We start from the raw sequence: 13,499 nt of genomic DNA on the forward strand, positions 1-13,499 counted from the left end.
TTCAAGGCAAGAAATGACACCAGTATCAAGAGATTTGTATTTTATGTTCTCTGTGATGTAGCCTCACTCACTTGAGCACCATAATTTGACCTTCTGTATCTCAGCTTCACAAAATGCAGACAAATCCGTTCCCAGGGGCTCCAGGATGAACACATCTCCTCTCCAGGGGGTTCTGCAATGAAGGATTAATTAGCTGAGGAAATTCACAGCACTGCAGCTGCAATGCTACAGGCAGGGCCACACCAGGGGAGCCCCAGGAGCACCTCCAGCTTCCCAACTGGAGCACAGCAATAGTGTCACACGCTGGGGGAGCACCAACCTCCTGGCCCCCTGAGATGTCACTGCAAGGACAACACTCAGCACAATCCCTGTGCTCAGTTCAGTGATTTCTGTGGGCAGGGCAGGCCCACAGGGCTCTCAGGGAGCTGGGCTGGCACTGCAGAGCCCCCCAGCACTCAGTGCCCCATCCTGTTGTGCCCCCAAAGGCAGCTGAGACCACAGAGCTGTCTGTGAGCACCCCAATCACCTGCCAGCCCTAAATGGGACATTTCAGATTTAACCATCCTGAGCTGACCCGAGCTAGCTCCACCAGCCTCCCAAATTCAAAGCACAACCTCCCTGAGTGCTCTCCTTGCTTTGCTGCCTGATTTGCCTCCAGGACAGGCTGTGTGATGCAAACCAACCTGCTTGAGGCTGGATTTTTCTGGAGCTGGGAGGATTTGGCACCTTTTATTACTCACTTGTAAAGTGACTCCCAGAAATACCACAAACAAGCCCAGCAGGCTGCCTGAGGAGGGAAGGATGCTCATGTATGCTCTGTTCCTTGGATAAAGGGCATTAATCTAAGCCTTTGCACCTGTGGGGCAGTGAGAAGAGCCTGGCAGCACCTCCCAAGGACCTGCTGCATGTCTGAGCTTTGACATCTTCTTCCAAAGGGTTTCTTCAGCTCAGCTTGCTGTTTGTAAGAAAATCTCACAGCAAAATCCTGTCTGGCAGAGCAACAGTGCAGTGATCACGACATCCACCAGCTCTAGCAGGCACAGGGACCTGTTCCCAGCTGTGCCTCCACAGAAATCCATCCATCCATCCATCCATCCATCCATCCATCCATCCATCCATCCATCCATCCATCCATCCATCCCCACACAGCAGCAGGACAGGAGAGGAGGAACAAGTCAGGCAGCAGCTGCTGGCATTGACTCAAGTGGCACCCAAGCCAAACTGTGTCAGCAGTGTGAGCCTCCCACAGCATCCAGCAGCCGTGAGCTCCTTCCTGGGAACGTGCTGCCTCACACCGGGACATGGGAAAAGGGAATGGCCCCAAATCATCACTCACAGAGGGCAGATGTACTCTCCAGAGGGGAAATGCCTGCATGGGGAGGACAGTGAATGTAAAACTAAAGGCTTCTCCCTGCTCCCCCTAAGCAGTGTTAACCCAACTGAGAATAAACCATTTCATCACAACGCCTTCAGTTTGAAGTTTACACTTTTAGCTGCAGGGGGCTCCTCTCGAAGGACCAGATGTGCCTCATTGCACTCAATGAGGCAGGTGGAAGAAATTAAGGGGCACGTGACACTTGCTAAAAAGCATCACCTGGGAAGGTCTAAACTACATTGACTACTACTAACTACAAGGTCCGAGTCATTTCTCTTCAACCCTGCAGAGGAAAGCATGCTCAGAGGCACAGGTTGTGTTTTTAGGCTCCAGTAAAGCACACGAGAAGAGCACCCTGATTTCTCTAATGCTGCAGGATGGGACAAACCCTCTCAGACAGCCGTGCGGGCAGAGCAGAGGCTCCAAGGCTGCTTGATGAGGGTAAAGCTCCCAGCTGTGATGGGCTCCGCTCCCTGACAAGCCACAGGTGCTGTCCCTGGGCGTTAAAAGCAGGACAGGAGCAGCGCTGAGGGCTTTGTGCCGGTGGCTGTGCCCATGGAGGGCGTATCGCCGCTGGAGCGGTACCTGGAGAGCTGCAGCGGGCAGGTAAGGCAGGAAGGAAAATATCAACCGAGGAGGGGAAAAAATAAAATAAAGCTGAACAAAAAGTAGCTGCGTTGGCCGGGAATCGAACCCGGGTCAACTGCTTGGAAGGCAGCTATGCTCACCACTATACCACCAACGCTGCGATGGAAATAGCTCCGCAGCCGCGCCTCAACTGCGGTATTACCGCATTCCTGCTGGGTGAGCCTCAAATTCCGCTGTTCTGAGGGGTTCCTCCTTGTCCCGGGGGGTTTCCTCCTTATCCCAGGGGATCCCTGCTGTCCCGGAGCTGCCGGGAGCATGGAGGAGCTCTCTGGAGCAGGAGGTTGCCTTCACTCCCTGCTAAGAGGGATGATGCTGCCTGTGAGGGTCAGCCCGGGTGCTGGCGTGGGTGGGCACTGAGAGGGCAGGAGCTCGCATCTCCTCGCTATGTTAGTAAATGTCTGCAAAAATTCATTATTTCGGGGTTTGGAATGGTTGTCCTCTACCTACTATAAACAACGTGTAAGTCTCACCTTTTCTGCTCCCCCAGCCTGCCCAGTAAGATGTGCTCTTCAGAGGGCTGAGGAAGGACTCCAAAGAAACTCTCTAATAAAAATGCTGTTTTGTTTAAGGAGCCTTGTGCAAATGCATAAATGCTTAATTTTCAACAGGAAAAGCTGTTGTTAAGCAGTGTAATTCAAAGCACAAGCCAAGTGTTTTGGTTTAGTTAGACTCGTCCTGATCTCAGGTGGCTGTAGGAACAACTGAGAGAGGGCTGGACTCCACAGCTGAGCATCCTCGTTACTCAGGAAACAAAACTTCTTCGCATCCTGTTGTAAACTCATTTTCAGCTCAGAAAACAGGCTTAGCGCAAGCTGTTTAAATCCAGAGACGATCCTGTGGCAGTGGGTAAAGCCCTCTGAATGTGCCCTCACAAAGTACATAACGTGGCAATGTATAATACAGCTTTTACAAGTCCTGGTGAGCTTTTTATATTTCACATTTGCTGGTACCCTTGATAATAGCAGATGTGTGATAGGAGGAAAAAAATAATCCAAGTCTGTTGCTTAAGGCAGCTGGGTTTGATTTGTGTCTACCTGAGTTGCGGGATTTCTGCAGTGGAAGTGAAAAAGGCTGTTTCCCCTCAAACTGCCCCAAATGGAGGGATCTCAGACAGGATCTGTGGGTGAAATCTCCTCCCTGGAGCTGCTAGGAGATGGCCAAAGCTGTGCAGTTGGTGGGGCCTTGGTGAAGTTAATTAACCCAGAGTCCATAGCAAGAACCCTTGGCAGCCAGCCCAATGCAAACATGGTCTTGTGCCCCTTTTGCAGCCTCTGAGCATCTGTCTGACAAGAAGGAAATATTCCCCAGCACTTAACCCTGTCAGGGCTTTCCTCACACCTCCTAGGTGCAAACCTGATCAGAAAGGAAAATTTGCTTTCTGTTTCTACTTGCTCTATGCAATTGACTCTACTTTTTGAAAACTTCACAGCTGTGTGATACTTCTAGCCTCATGTACCACTCGTTTCTCCATCAGGTTTTTTAAGATATGTCACAAACTGGCTTTGGTTGTTTGTTTGTGGGTGGTTTTTTTACTGAATGTTATGTTCATTCCTTGATGCCCATTAGTATGATGTGAGTAGTCTCACAGGGAGCTATTTGTATCATTTTCTCTACATTGTGGTTCCTACAAAACCTTCCTAATGAGCTCCTGCACAACTAATCCTTAATCCACTGGAATTCTTGCTGAGATTGTGACTTCCTTCATTTGCTGCTGCCTTGAAAAAGATCTATTTAAAATAGACATAATATTTTATTTGTAACTATTAATTACATATTTTACCATTTTTTCTAAAGGGTAAAGGAGTACATAGATTTATTCAAGAGCTTCCTGCCCAACAGATCTTCTGTGGGGCTCTGCATTTAGAAGTCAGTTGTAGAAGCAGTTTTAATTGTGGGTACTTTTCTGATTGCATCTGTATTCAGGCTAGTGAGGGTTTTCTGGATGATTTGTCACTTTGTCAGAGTTCTCCAAGTGTCTGCAGGCAGATATGCTGCAAAGCAGGAGCAGAGCTGTCCCCATGTGCATGGCTGGGTTGCCAAGTGAGCTGCCTAGAAGAGAGCAGCACTAGCTCAGGGCTGGGAAGCATTGATCTGGAAATCCTGCTCCTGCTGGAGGTCAGGCACTTGCTGCCAACTCCAGGGCTCAGTCTCATGCAACACTCCCTGCTCTGATTTGTGCTTGGATTTTTCAAGTCCTTCTGGCTTTTGAACCTAAAAATGCCTGATTAAACACAAAACCTCTTGTGCGGATTCTTTAGTCCAAGCTGTCGCCTGCTGTGGATGTTGGCAGAAATCACCTTCAGAAAGAGGTTTATGCACTACTGGAGAGGGAATAAATCCTGTCCTGAAACTCTTGCCTCATTGACATGATGATGCTTTTTAAGAGCTTTTAATAATAAATAGTTGATAAAGGACATCATCAGTATGGAAGAGCTTACTTGCAGGTGTGCTGTGTGCTTGGTTCTGCTGACTGTGGTGAGGCTTTTTTTAGTCCCATCTTCTCATCTCTAGCTTCACTCAGGCTGGTGGCCTCCAGGAGCTGAGGAATTAATTGCTGCTGGTTCTGTGAGCTGCTGCCCTCTGTTGCACAAAGCAAAGCTGACACTGTCCCCTGCTAGCAGGGAGAGGAAACGGAATAATTTACAGAATAGGAAATCAAGACAGCCAGAAAATGCTGTCTGTCTTCCTAGGAAAAACTCAGGAGTGTGATAATGTGGTTGTGGTGTGACAGTGGCTGTGAAAGGTGAAGTGCCAGTGTTGTACCTGCATTTCTCAATTAGTGCTATTCAGGAATTCTCTAGAGTGCCCATGGAGTGTGGTGCAAATGCATTTATACAAGCTACGGATTTTCATACACTCACAGACAAGCAAAGGACACACTTTCAACCTTAAAACTAGTCTTCGCTAAAATATATATTGGGGGAAAATTATTGAAACTTGCTCATTGAAGATTAATCTTAATTTACTCTCCTTGTTTTAATGCAAGACCCTTAATGGCACTTTTTCTTAATTCAAGGATGACTTCTCCACTAGTCCTCATCTGTTCACTCCTATGAGCCCTTATGATTTAGAACTTCCAATTCAAGCATCTTCCCAGTTAAGTGAGTCCAAGGAGCTCCACACAGACTTCTCCTCCGTGGACCTCAGCTTTCTCCCAGATGTCACGCAAGACAACAAAGAACAAAGCCTCTCTGAGGATGGTCAGGAAACCCAAAAAGAGCTTGATGGGTCACTCCCAAGTAAGGAGGACAGCGGTGTTTTCATGGATGAGAGCAGCTTGTCACATCCAGGTGCAGCTGAGCCATCTCCTGAAGTTCCTGGCATGTGTCCTCCCCTGACTCCGATGACTCCGATCACCCCGGCAACATCTGCCTCAGAAAGTTCTGGAATAGTCCCCCAGCTGCAGTAAGTTATGTGCTGTTCATGTGGCACACACACCATAGTCAGAGTTTGGCTTAAACTGCAAGGTGTTGCTCTGACTTTTCACTTGGAGAATGTAGCAAGCATGGCTTGGCCTTAAATAAGCCAAAAACTACAGAAGTAGTTTTTTAGGGGTCTTTTTCCCTCTTGATGGGGAGAGGTGGAGAAAATTAAATTACAATATTGGATAAAAATATGAAGATCCTTAAGAAGGAGGATTTCCTCCAGGAAGGACAATGTGAAGGATGACTCCAGGGGTTTAAAAATGTCACTCTGCCTTTTCAAAAGGAGAAACAGAACCTCTGGCCTCATTAAAAGATGCTGTCCTGTCTAGGATAGAGCACCTCTGGAATAGTTTATACCTGTAGAAAATAACCCAGCCCTGCCTACCTTAGGTGCTGTAGTAACTCTAAATAGTCAGTAATGGTTCAATCCCAAGCTGTGAAAGGCTTCAGTGATGCAGTTTTTGGAAGACACACAAACTTTTAATTCAGAGAATAATAACTTCACACTTTGTTCTATCTCAAAGTGCAGTTTTGGATTGAATTACTTAAGTTTTGCCAGAAGTAGCTTAATGCTTGAGTGGGGAAGAGACAGGCAGGAAATCAGATGATGGCAATTATTAATTGGAATGTGACTGTACTGCTGGGGGGGTGGCTCTGCAGTGGCTGGATTTTGCAATGAGAAAATTCCTCCCTCATTCCACAGGAATATTGTGTCAACTGTAAACTTGGCTTGTAAACTGGATCTGAAGAACATAGCTCTGCATGCCAGAAATGCAGAGTATAACCCAAAGGTAAATCTTGGACTCAAAGCTTTACCCTCACTTCCCTTTCCCAGTGATCCTGTGACTGTGCTCTTAACTCTCCTGCTCCTGGGTGGGTGGGAAATAACTTCAAGTGGGAAAGAAACTCTTAAAAAGCAAATATGTGTTGTGATAAGCTTTGGAATTGTTAATTTTTGTAAGACTGAACAGAAATACAGCTTAATTCCTGACAGGTTTTCCTTTGAATTTGTAGAGGTTTGCTGCTGTCATCATGAGAATCAGGCAACCACGAACAACAGCCCTCATCTTCAGTTCAGGAAAAATGGTCTGCACAGGAGCAAAAAGGTATTTTTCTGGTTTTTCCCTTCCCTCTAAAGGTCTGGGTCTTGCAGCTATGCATGTATTTTGAAGGAGAATGTCTTACTTAAAAAGTCTTGCTTAAAACATCTAGCAAAGCACTAACTGCAAGAAAAGTGAAGCACTGATATTGAAAATCTTCCTTTCTTCATGATGGCACCTTAGCAATTTCTGAACTGTGTACTTCTGTCCCTGAATTTAGAGTGAGCTGAGCAGACATCAGTAGAAAAGCTGCTGAAATTCCCAGAATTTGTTAAGGGGTTATTTGCATTTCTCACGGATTTTTAAAGTGTTTAGGACATAACTTGTGTCTGTCAAGTCTCTCTTCAGTGTCTGTGTTCACCAGTCAACACATCTGCCTCTAGAGGAAATGGGAATTGGGGAAAGCAAAAGTTTCTTTCTCTACTCTGAAGCTTTTTCCCCCTGAAGTTCAGCAGAGTCTGCCTTGGTTTTTATATCCCAAAACAATCAATTAGAATTAATTAACTCATGCTTAGGAGACCTCTTCTCCAGCCCCTACCACCACCCCAGGCAGGTGAATTGTAATGATGCCTGCAGTCTAACCCCTGGATCAGCACTGAGCTGTTTTGAGGAACTGAGAAACCTCTCAAAAGGGGAACTGCTGAGTGATGAAACATCTCCAGTGGGTTCAGCCAGACCACAGGAAGGTGAATGAACAAGTGCCTTACTCTTTTATTTCCCTACAGCAGTTCTGGGGATGGAGCCTTGCTATTTTGAGTGGCAGGATCTCTTTTTATGGAACGCAGATTAGCACAGTGGTGGCTATAAACTGAATTCCACCTCAAGAGCAGAGGAAAGCACAAATAAAAGTTGTTTTTTCCCCTTTGCTCTTTCTTCAGTGAAAAGCCCCATCCCTGGAAGTGTTGCAGGCCAGGTTGGATGAGGCTTGGAGCACCCTGGAATAGTGAAAGTGTCCTTCCCCATGGCAGGGGGTGGAACAAGATGGGTTTAAGGTCTCTTCCAGCCCCAGCCATTGTGGGATTCTGTGATTTGAGGGCTGTTTGGAGATTACAACAAAGATTTCTCCCCTCAGTGAAGAGCAGTCGAGGCTGGCAGCCAGGAAATACGCAAGGGTGGTGCAGAAGCTCGGCTTCCCTGCCAAGTTCTTGGACTTCAAGATCCAGAATATGGTGGGGAGCTGTGATGTGAGGTTCCCCATCCGCCTGGAGAGCCTGGTTCTCACCCACCAGCAGTTCAGCAGGTAGGAGGAGATCAGGTACAGCCCTGTGCACCTGGCAGCAGGGCCTGAGGCCACTTGAGCCTGGTCTGTGCCTTTGCTCTGATGCCTTGTGAAGGCTGACCTAGAACAGAGGCTGGACAGAGCTAAAGAATAAAGTTGGGATTTATTAGGAGACATCAATGGATCCACCTTGGGCAGCACCAGAGCCCAGCCAGGGCTGCACACAAGATGAGCCAAAACGGTCACAAAAGGGATGACTGTTCATGGGGTCTCTCCCTTGGCTCAATTTTGCTCCATTTGCACCTTGCAGTTCATTGTCCCATTCCAGCTTTAGCCCCTGCAGTCCCACCCTGCTTGTTTTTCTCTCTCCAGCCCACGGTGTTTGTGCTCCTGGGCTGGGATTTGGATCATTTGTCCTTGGTGCCCAGCTGGAGCAGGAATTGTTTTGTCTCCCTGCTCTGTGCACAGAGCTCACCATCCCCTGATACGGAGCCCAGACCCACACACTAAAGCAGCACAGAACCTGAGAAATAGAAAAGCTCAAATCTGAGGCATCAGCTCCATTGTGGGTTTTAATACCAATGTGGCCTCTTAACTCCCAGCAAAGCAAATTCCTGTCTGCAGGGATAAGGTTTCCAACCTTCAGGCATGAAGCCAAACTGCAGTTGCAAAATACAGAATTGCAGGTATACTGTGTTTTCTGGGATATTGTTTTGGTTCTGTTTGGATGTTCTTTAGCCAAGAATTGAAAGAAAAGCTGTAGCTGAGTGAGGGCATGTTGTACCTGTGAGATCAGCTTGTTCAAAACTAGATATTGCCATCAGGAAAGGATGATTTCAGCACTGACAGAGCCAAAATTCAGTTGTCTTTTATTAGCACTGCATCTAATAGTTTGCATTTCATTTAGGAGCTAGATATACATTAAATATTTACATTGGCTCTTATCTTGTCTTAGTTGCACAGGATGGTTCCTGATAAGGGTTCTTTGCAGACGAGGAAGGATTTACTGTGAGGGTGCCCAGAGAAGCTGGGGCTGCCCCTGGAAGTGTCCAAGGCCAGGCTGGATGGGGCTTGGAGCACCCTGGGAATAGTGGAAGGTGTCCCTGCCATGGCAGTGGGTGGAATTAGGTGATTTTTAAGCCAGGCCATTCCATGATTTGAGGACTGTATGAAGATTACAATAAAAGTTCCAAAGTTATGACAAATCAGAAGTGGCTCACAAGTCTTTAAAGTTCAGCATGAAGATCCCCCACCAGCTCCATCTCTTCAAGACGTCCAAAACCTGACCTGAACCTTCCTCAGGGCAGCTAGATAAAATCAGTGTGGTTAATTACCTTACTGCTACTATAATTAAGGAGCACTTTATTCATACAACGCTGAAACAGCTTTTGCATTTTACTGATGTCACCTGCTTGCTTTGAACAGCTATGAACCTGAACTATTCCCTGGCCTGGTTTATAGGATGGTCAAACCAAGGATAGTGCTGCTGATCTTTGTGTCTGGGAAAGTTGTACTGACTGGTAAGTGCTGTCTCTCTGTGTCTCTACCCACTGCTTCACTTTCTGAGAGCATTTAAATTAAAAATTAACTAAAAATCAGTATCTTGCCACAGTAAAGCCACTCAGGGATCTTTTTAATGGCTGCTGCAGTTTTATCTGTGTTTTCTGCAGATAACATCAGTATTGTTGCACTAGAATATTGTATTATTTCATGTACAGAGTCTCAGATTTCCATGTTAAGTATTTTTTTATTCAAAGCCTGATGCCACGTGCCAATGCAGAGGATGCCAACAGGATGCTGCCATGCCAGCAACTACTCAGGCACTTAAATAGGAACCTCACAATAGGCAATTTAAAATTGCTTGGACAGGAAACAAACTTCTTAAAACACTTCACTGACAACATTTAGTGGGGATTATCAGAGGAAAGGGTGGAGATCTTAGAGCTTGTTCCAGACTGTTTGGCAAAAAAATCGTGAGGCAAAAGCCTTGCTGAGTCAGTGTGCTCAGCAGATACCTGTACCTCAGATCCCAGGTGTGACTTTTTGAAAAAAGGTGAATTCCTGAGCTCCTTTTTGTGAAGCTCATGTAAAGGCTTCCATTCAGATGTACTGAAAGGTGAATGGTGCTTGTTCCCAGAAGCTCTGAATGTGATATTCATATTCACAACACAGCTTTGCAAGTGGGGAAGGCAGGAGAAGTGCCTGCCTTAGCCAGAGATTCTCACAACCATAAATCAGGAATGAGCTCAGCCAGCTGAAGGATGGGGCACTCAGGACAAAGCTTAAATGCTTCCCCCTCCAATGTCCACAATTTTCTTAGGTCTAGTAAAATTATACTGGTCAGTAAAATCATACTGGTCAGTTCCATTCCACTGATGCTTGCATTTTTGGGGTACACTGATTGTAATGGCCTTGCTGCACACTCAGCCCTTTGCTGTGAGTCCTGGGCCAGCTGTAATGACAAAACCGAATTAGCTGAGATGTGAGGAGGGTTTTTGTTTTTCCCTTAATCAAGAAAGTAACTTTACTTTTGAAAGTAAAAGTTGTGGTCAGGCAGATGAATTATTCATGTCCAAGTGAGGACATGAGTAAAGGTTTACACATCCAACTTAAGCAGGGCTTAATTCCATTTTTAGTTCATTTGAATGCAGTTTTCTCCTGGCTGATGTTTGTTGGGCCAGCATGAGTAGTGTTGCTGGCAGGGAATATTCCTGCCTACTGCAATGCAGTTTGTGTGCAAAACTTGGTATTAAAGATTTGCTACCAGTACCACAGAAAAGGATTTAAAATCAAAGGTGTCCTAACGCATAGCTTAAAATTAAAACTGCTTCTCAGAGCTGGAAAAGGAGAGTTCTCAAACTGTGGAACAACTCCCAGTATGAAATAAAGGCCTTTCACCTCTTGTTCCTGCCTTTCCACTCACCTCATGAACAGAGCTATTATTTTTAAGCAGATAACACCATGGTGGTGCTCAGTTGCTTTTTTTTCCCATCTTCAAAGCCAATATTTTGCAACTGTCAAGAGCAGAAAATTGCTGTTTTGGTTCCACAGGTTAAACAAAACTAGTCTTAAAGCTAAGAAAGCTGGAAAATGCTCTTTGAGGTGGCAGATAGAAATTCTGCCTTTAATAGTAAGGTGCTTTCAGTCTCCTGGGTTTCTTCATGGTTTGTAATCTTACTGGGTTTGAACTGCATTTAGTTTAAGTTCAGCACTCTTAATTCATGGTCTTTTTTATCTTAAATGTCCATTTAGGAGCAAAAGACCGTTCTGAAATCTATGAAGCATTTGAGAACATCTACCCCATTTTAAGAGGCTTCAAGAAACCATCGTGACACAGCTCCCAGAGCAATCCAGAACAACCCCTGGACTTGTGTTGCTGTGCTTGGAGCAGAACCAAGGGCATTCCTGGACACATCTGTGGATTATTAAGCAAATTATTCATTTTGGAATGCCACATATGCTGATGCCTTTCTATAGCTTGTGAAATGTTCTTTTCTTTCAGATTATCTGAGTTCTGACAATTTCTGTCAAGTTAAAGCACTTGATAAATTAATGCACTTTTAATAGAATGTATGTTAAGGTGGCACTTAAAAATATTTTGCAATAGAAGCCACGTGTCTCCTTCCCTGTTGAACAGGTGAATCCACACTGCACTTCAAACTGGATTAATCAGAATCCTCAGCTCTAAGTGTCTTGATTTGCTCCTGCAGTGTTGTAGTTTCATGTTTAAGCTCAACATGTCTATAGCATGGCTTACAAAATCCTGTATGAGCTGATTTTGGTGTTTAGAACACAAGTGTTAAAATCACTCTGATCCCACTGGCTGGGTAAGTTCTTGTGTTTGAGGGTAGAGGGTTTGCTTTCACAGAGAAGACATTCCATGTCCTGACTGCTGGGACACACCTAGAAAATCTGTGGGTAGAGGGGTGTAACTAATTAAATTATCTAATTTGACATGGGACAAGTTAGATTTTAACCAAATGGTCCCCACTTGATGGGAGATGATGGGAGTTTGGTGCTGACAAAATATGTTGGTTTGGAACTTTGTTAGAAATGGATTTAAGGAAAATACAAAAAGTCTTGGATGCTCATGGCAATTTTAATTATCTCTGTTATTTAACCAGAGTTCAGCCAATGGCAGTAATTTGGTAATTTTGGAGCAAAACCAATGAAGTTTCCTGTAGTTGGTTTGAAGTCAAGCCTTTCTTTTCAGAAGGTGTCCTGCCCAGCAGGAACAGGGCAAAGCCTGTCCCATGGCTGCTCTGGAAAGCCCCTGGAAGCAATCCAGAGCAGTTCTGCTGTGCCCTTCCCTGCTGAAGGTGTTGGTACCTGTCTGCAAACACCACTAGAGGCTGCTCTTAGATGATTTAAGTGTAACCCAGCCCAAAATCCTCTTCGGTCCTTGCTGGAAATACTTGGCTCACCTCCCAACAAGGTCTTGCTGGGCTGAATTTTGCTGCCACAAAAGTTTATTTCTGAGTCGGTGAGGGTGTGGCTTCATCTTCTGTATCTGTTATGTGTCTCTCACAAGTGGTTTTATATCTATCTCCCTGCAAACTTTGGAAAACTTTGTGAACTTCCTCATGATAAGCTGGTCTTAGCTGTTATCAGTGTCTCTGTCAAACTCTGGATTTCCACACTCAAACCTATTTTAAACACAGGCTTACTTTTCTGTTTGCTTTTGAACGTTGGAGGCTTTCCACAGCCATGGGCTGGACTTTTATTTGCACTGTAGCTGTAGAAGCAGCTGATGAGCTTCAGTTAGAATAATGTTTTGTGAGTGAAAACACTCTCGTTTTATTGAGGTGTTGGGGGGGAAAAAAGTTTATCTAAGATGAGCCCTCTTCAAGAAATCACGGTTTTTTGCTTAAGAGCTTGCCACATGATTTCAGTGGTAAAATTAGTGTTCTTTAGAAGTACAGATAAAGCCTTAGAGATAAGAAATGGGCTCTGTGCCTTTTCACTGAGCTACTGATTAGGTTAATGTTTGCTATGGTAACTCTTGTCTTAAAAACAACAATCTTGGTATCTTGGTTCTACCTCCACAGTGCTGTTCCTGCTGAGTGTTTGATAACACTGGGAAGGGGGGAAATAGAGGCTGGGAATTGCTCTTAAAAAAAAAAAAGGTAATGTGTGGTAATGCGTTGTTGCAGTTGTGTTTCTTTTGGGAAGGGGCATGTGGGGGTATTGCTTAAGTTTTCTGTCTTCTGTGGCCTCTGTCTCCTCTAATGGCCTACAGACAGAAGAGGAAATTACTTCAAACTGAGAGTAGGTTCCTATTAGGAAATATTAGCTAGCAGGAAAAAAATATTTACTCAGAAAGGGGTGGTGAGGCCCTGGCACAGGGTGCCCGGAGAAGCTGTGGCTGCCCCTGGATCCCTGAAGTGCCCAAGGCCAGGCTGGACAGGGGTTGGGCACCCTCGGATGGTGGAAGGGGCTCCTTTTGAGGGCAGGAGCTTGGAACTGGATGATTTTTAAGGTCCCTTCTCCTCAACCCTCCTTCATCCTCTGTCTTAAACTCCTCATCGTCGCCCCGCCATGGAGGCTGGGTTGTGGCAACCTCCCTCTGTCGGTTTTCAGGATGTGCCTCGGTATTTGCCGCTTGGACAAAGCGATTTGGATGTTACTGTAAATACACGACCGCGCTTTCGCTGGGAGCCGCAGTCCCCACAGCAGCGTTACTGCCTGCTTATGGTACGGCTACCCGCTGTGAAGCCCCACGAACCGGAATA

General features: G+C 45.6%; 1 protein-coding gene and 1 non-coding gene across 2 annotated transcripts; one reads left to right on the top strand and one right to left on the bottom strand.

The window, feature by feature from the left end:
- Positions 1–1,718: 1,718 nt before the first annotated feature.
- TBPL2 (TATA-box binding protein like 2) lies at positions 1,719–11,586 on the top strand. The gene is made up of 7 exons (XM_059474347.1): positions 1,719–1,981; positions 5,040–5,428; positions 6,152–6,239; positions 6,463–6,554; positions 7,621–7,788; positions 9,193–9,287; positions 11,020–11,586. Exons 1-7 carry the CDS (start codon positions 1,931–1,933, stop codon positions 11,097–11,099), a joined length of 963 nt encoding a protein of 320 aa, XP_059330330.1. The 5' UTR covers positions 1,719–1,930; the 3' UTR covers positions 11,100–11,586.
- Positions 2,049–2,120, bottom strand: TRNAG-UCC (transfer RNA glycine (anticodon UCC)). Its single transcript has one exon. It is a non-coding gene; the product is annotated as a tRNA-Gly (tRNA).
- Positions 11,587–13,499: the final 1,913 nt, after the last annotated feature.

Source organism: Ammospiza nelsoni, chromosome 6, assembly GCF_027579445.1.
Source record: "Ammospiza nelsoni isolate bAmmNel1 chromosome 6, bAmmNel1.pri, whole genome shotgun sequence".
NCBI classification, from domain to species: domain Eukaryota; kingdom Metazoa; phylum Chordata; class Aves; order Passeriformes; family Passerellidae; genus Ammospiza; species Ammospiza nelsoni.

Excerpts from the sequence above, each read along its gene's own strand:
- TBPL2 (XM_059474347.1), top strand. The coding sequence starts at position 1,931 with ATGGAGGGCGTATCGCCGCTGGAGCGGTACCTGGAGAGCTGCAGCGGG. Across the intron at positions 6,240-6,462 it reads ATGCAGAGTATAACCCAAAG|AGGTTTGCTGCTGTCATCAT; the intron begins GTAAATCTTGGA and ends TTGAATTTGTAG. Across the intron at positions 9,288-11,019 it reads TGGGAAAGTTGTACTGACTG|GAGCAAAAGACCGTTCTGAA; the intron begins GTAAGTGCTGTC and ends ATGTCCATTTAG.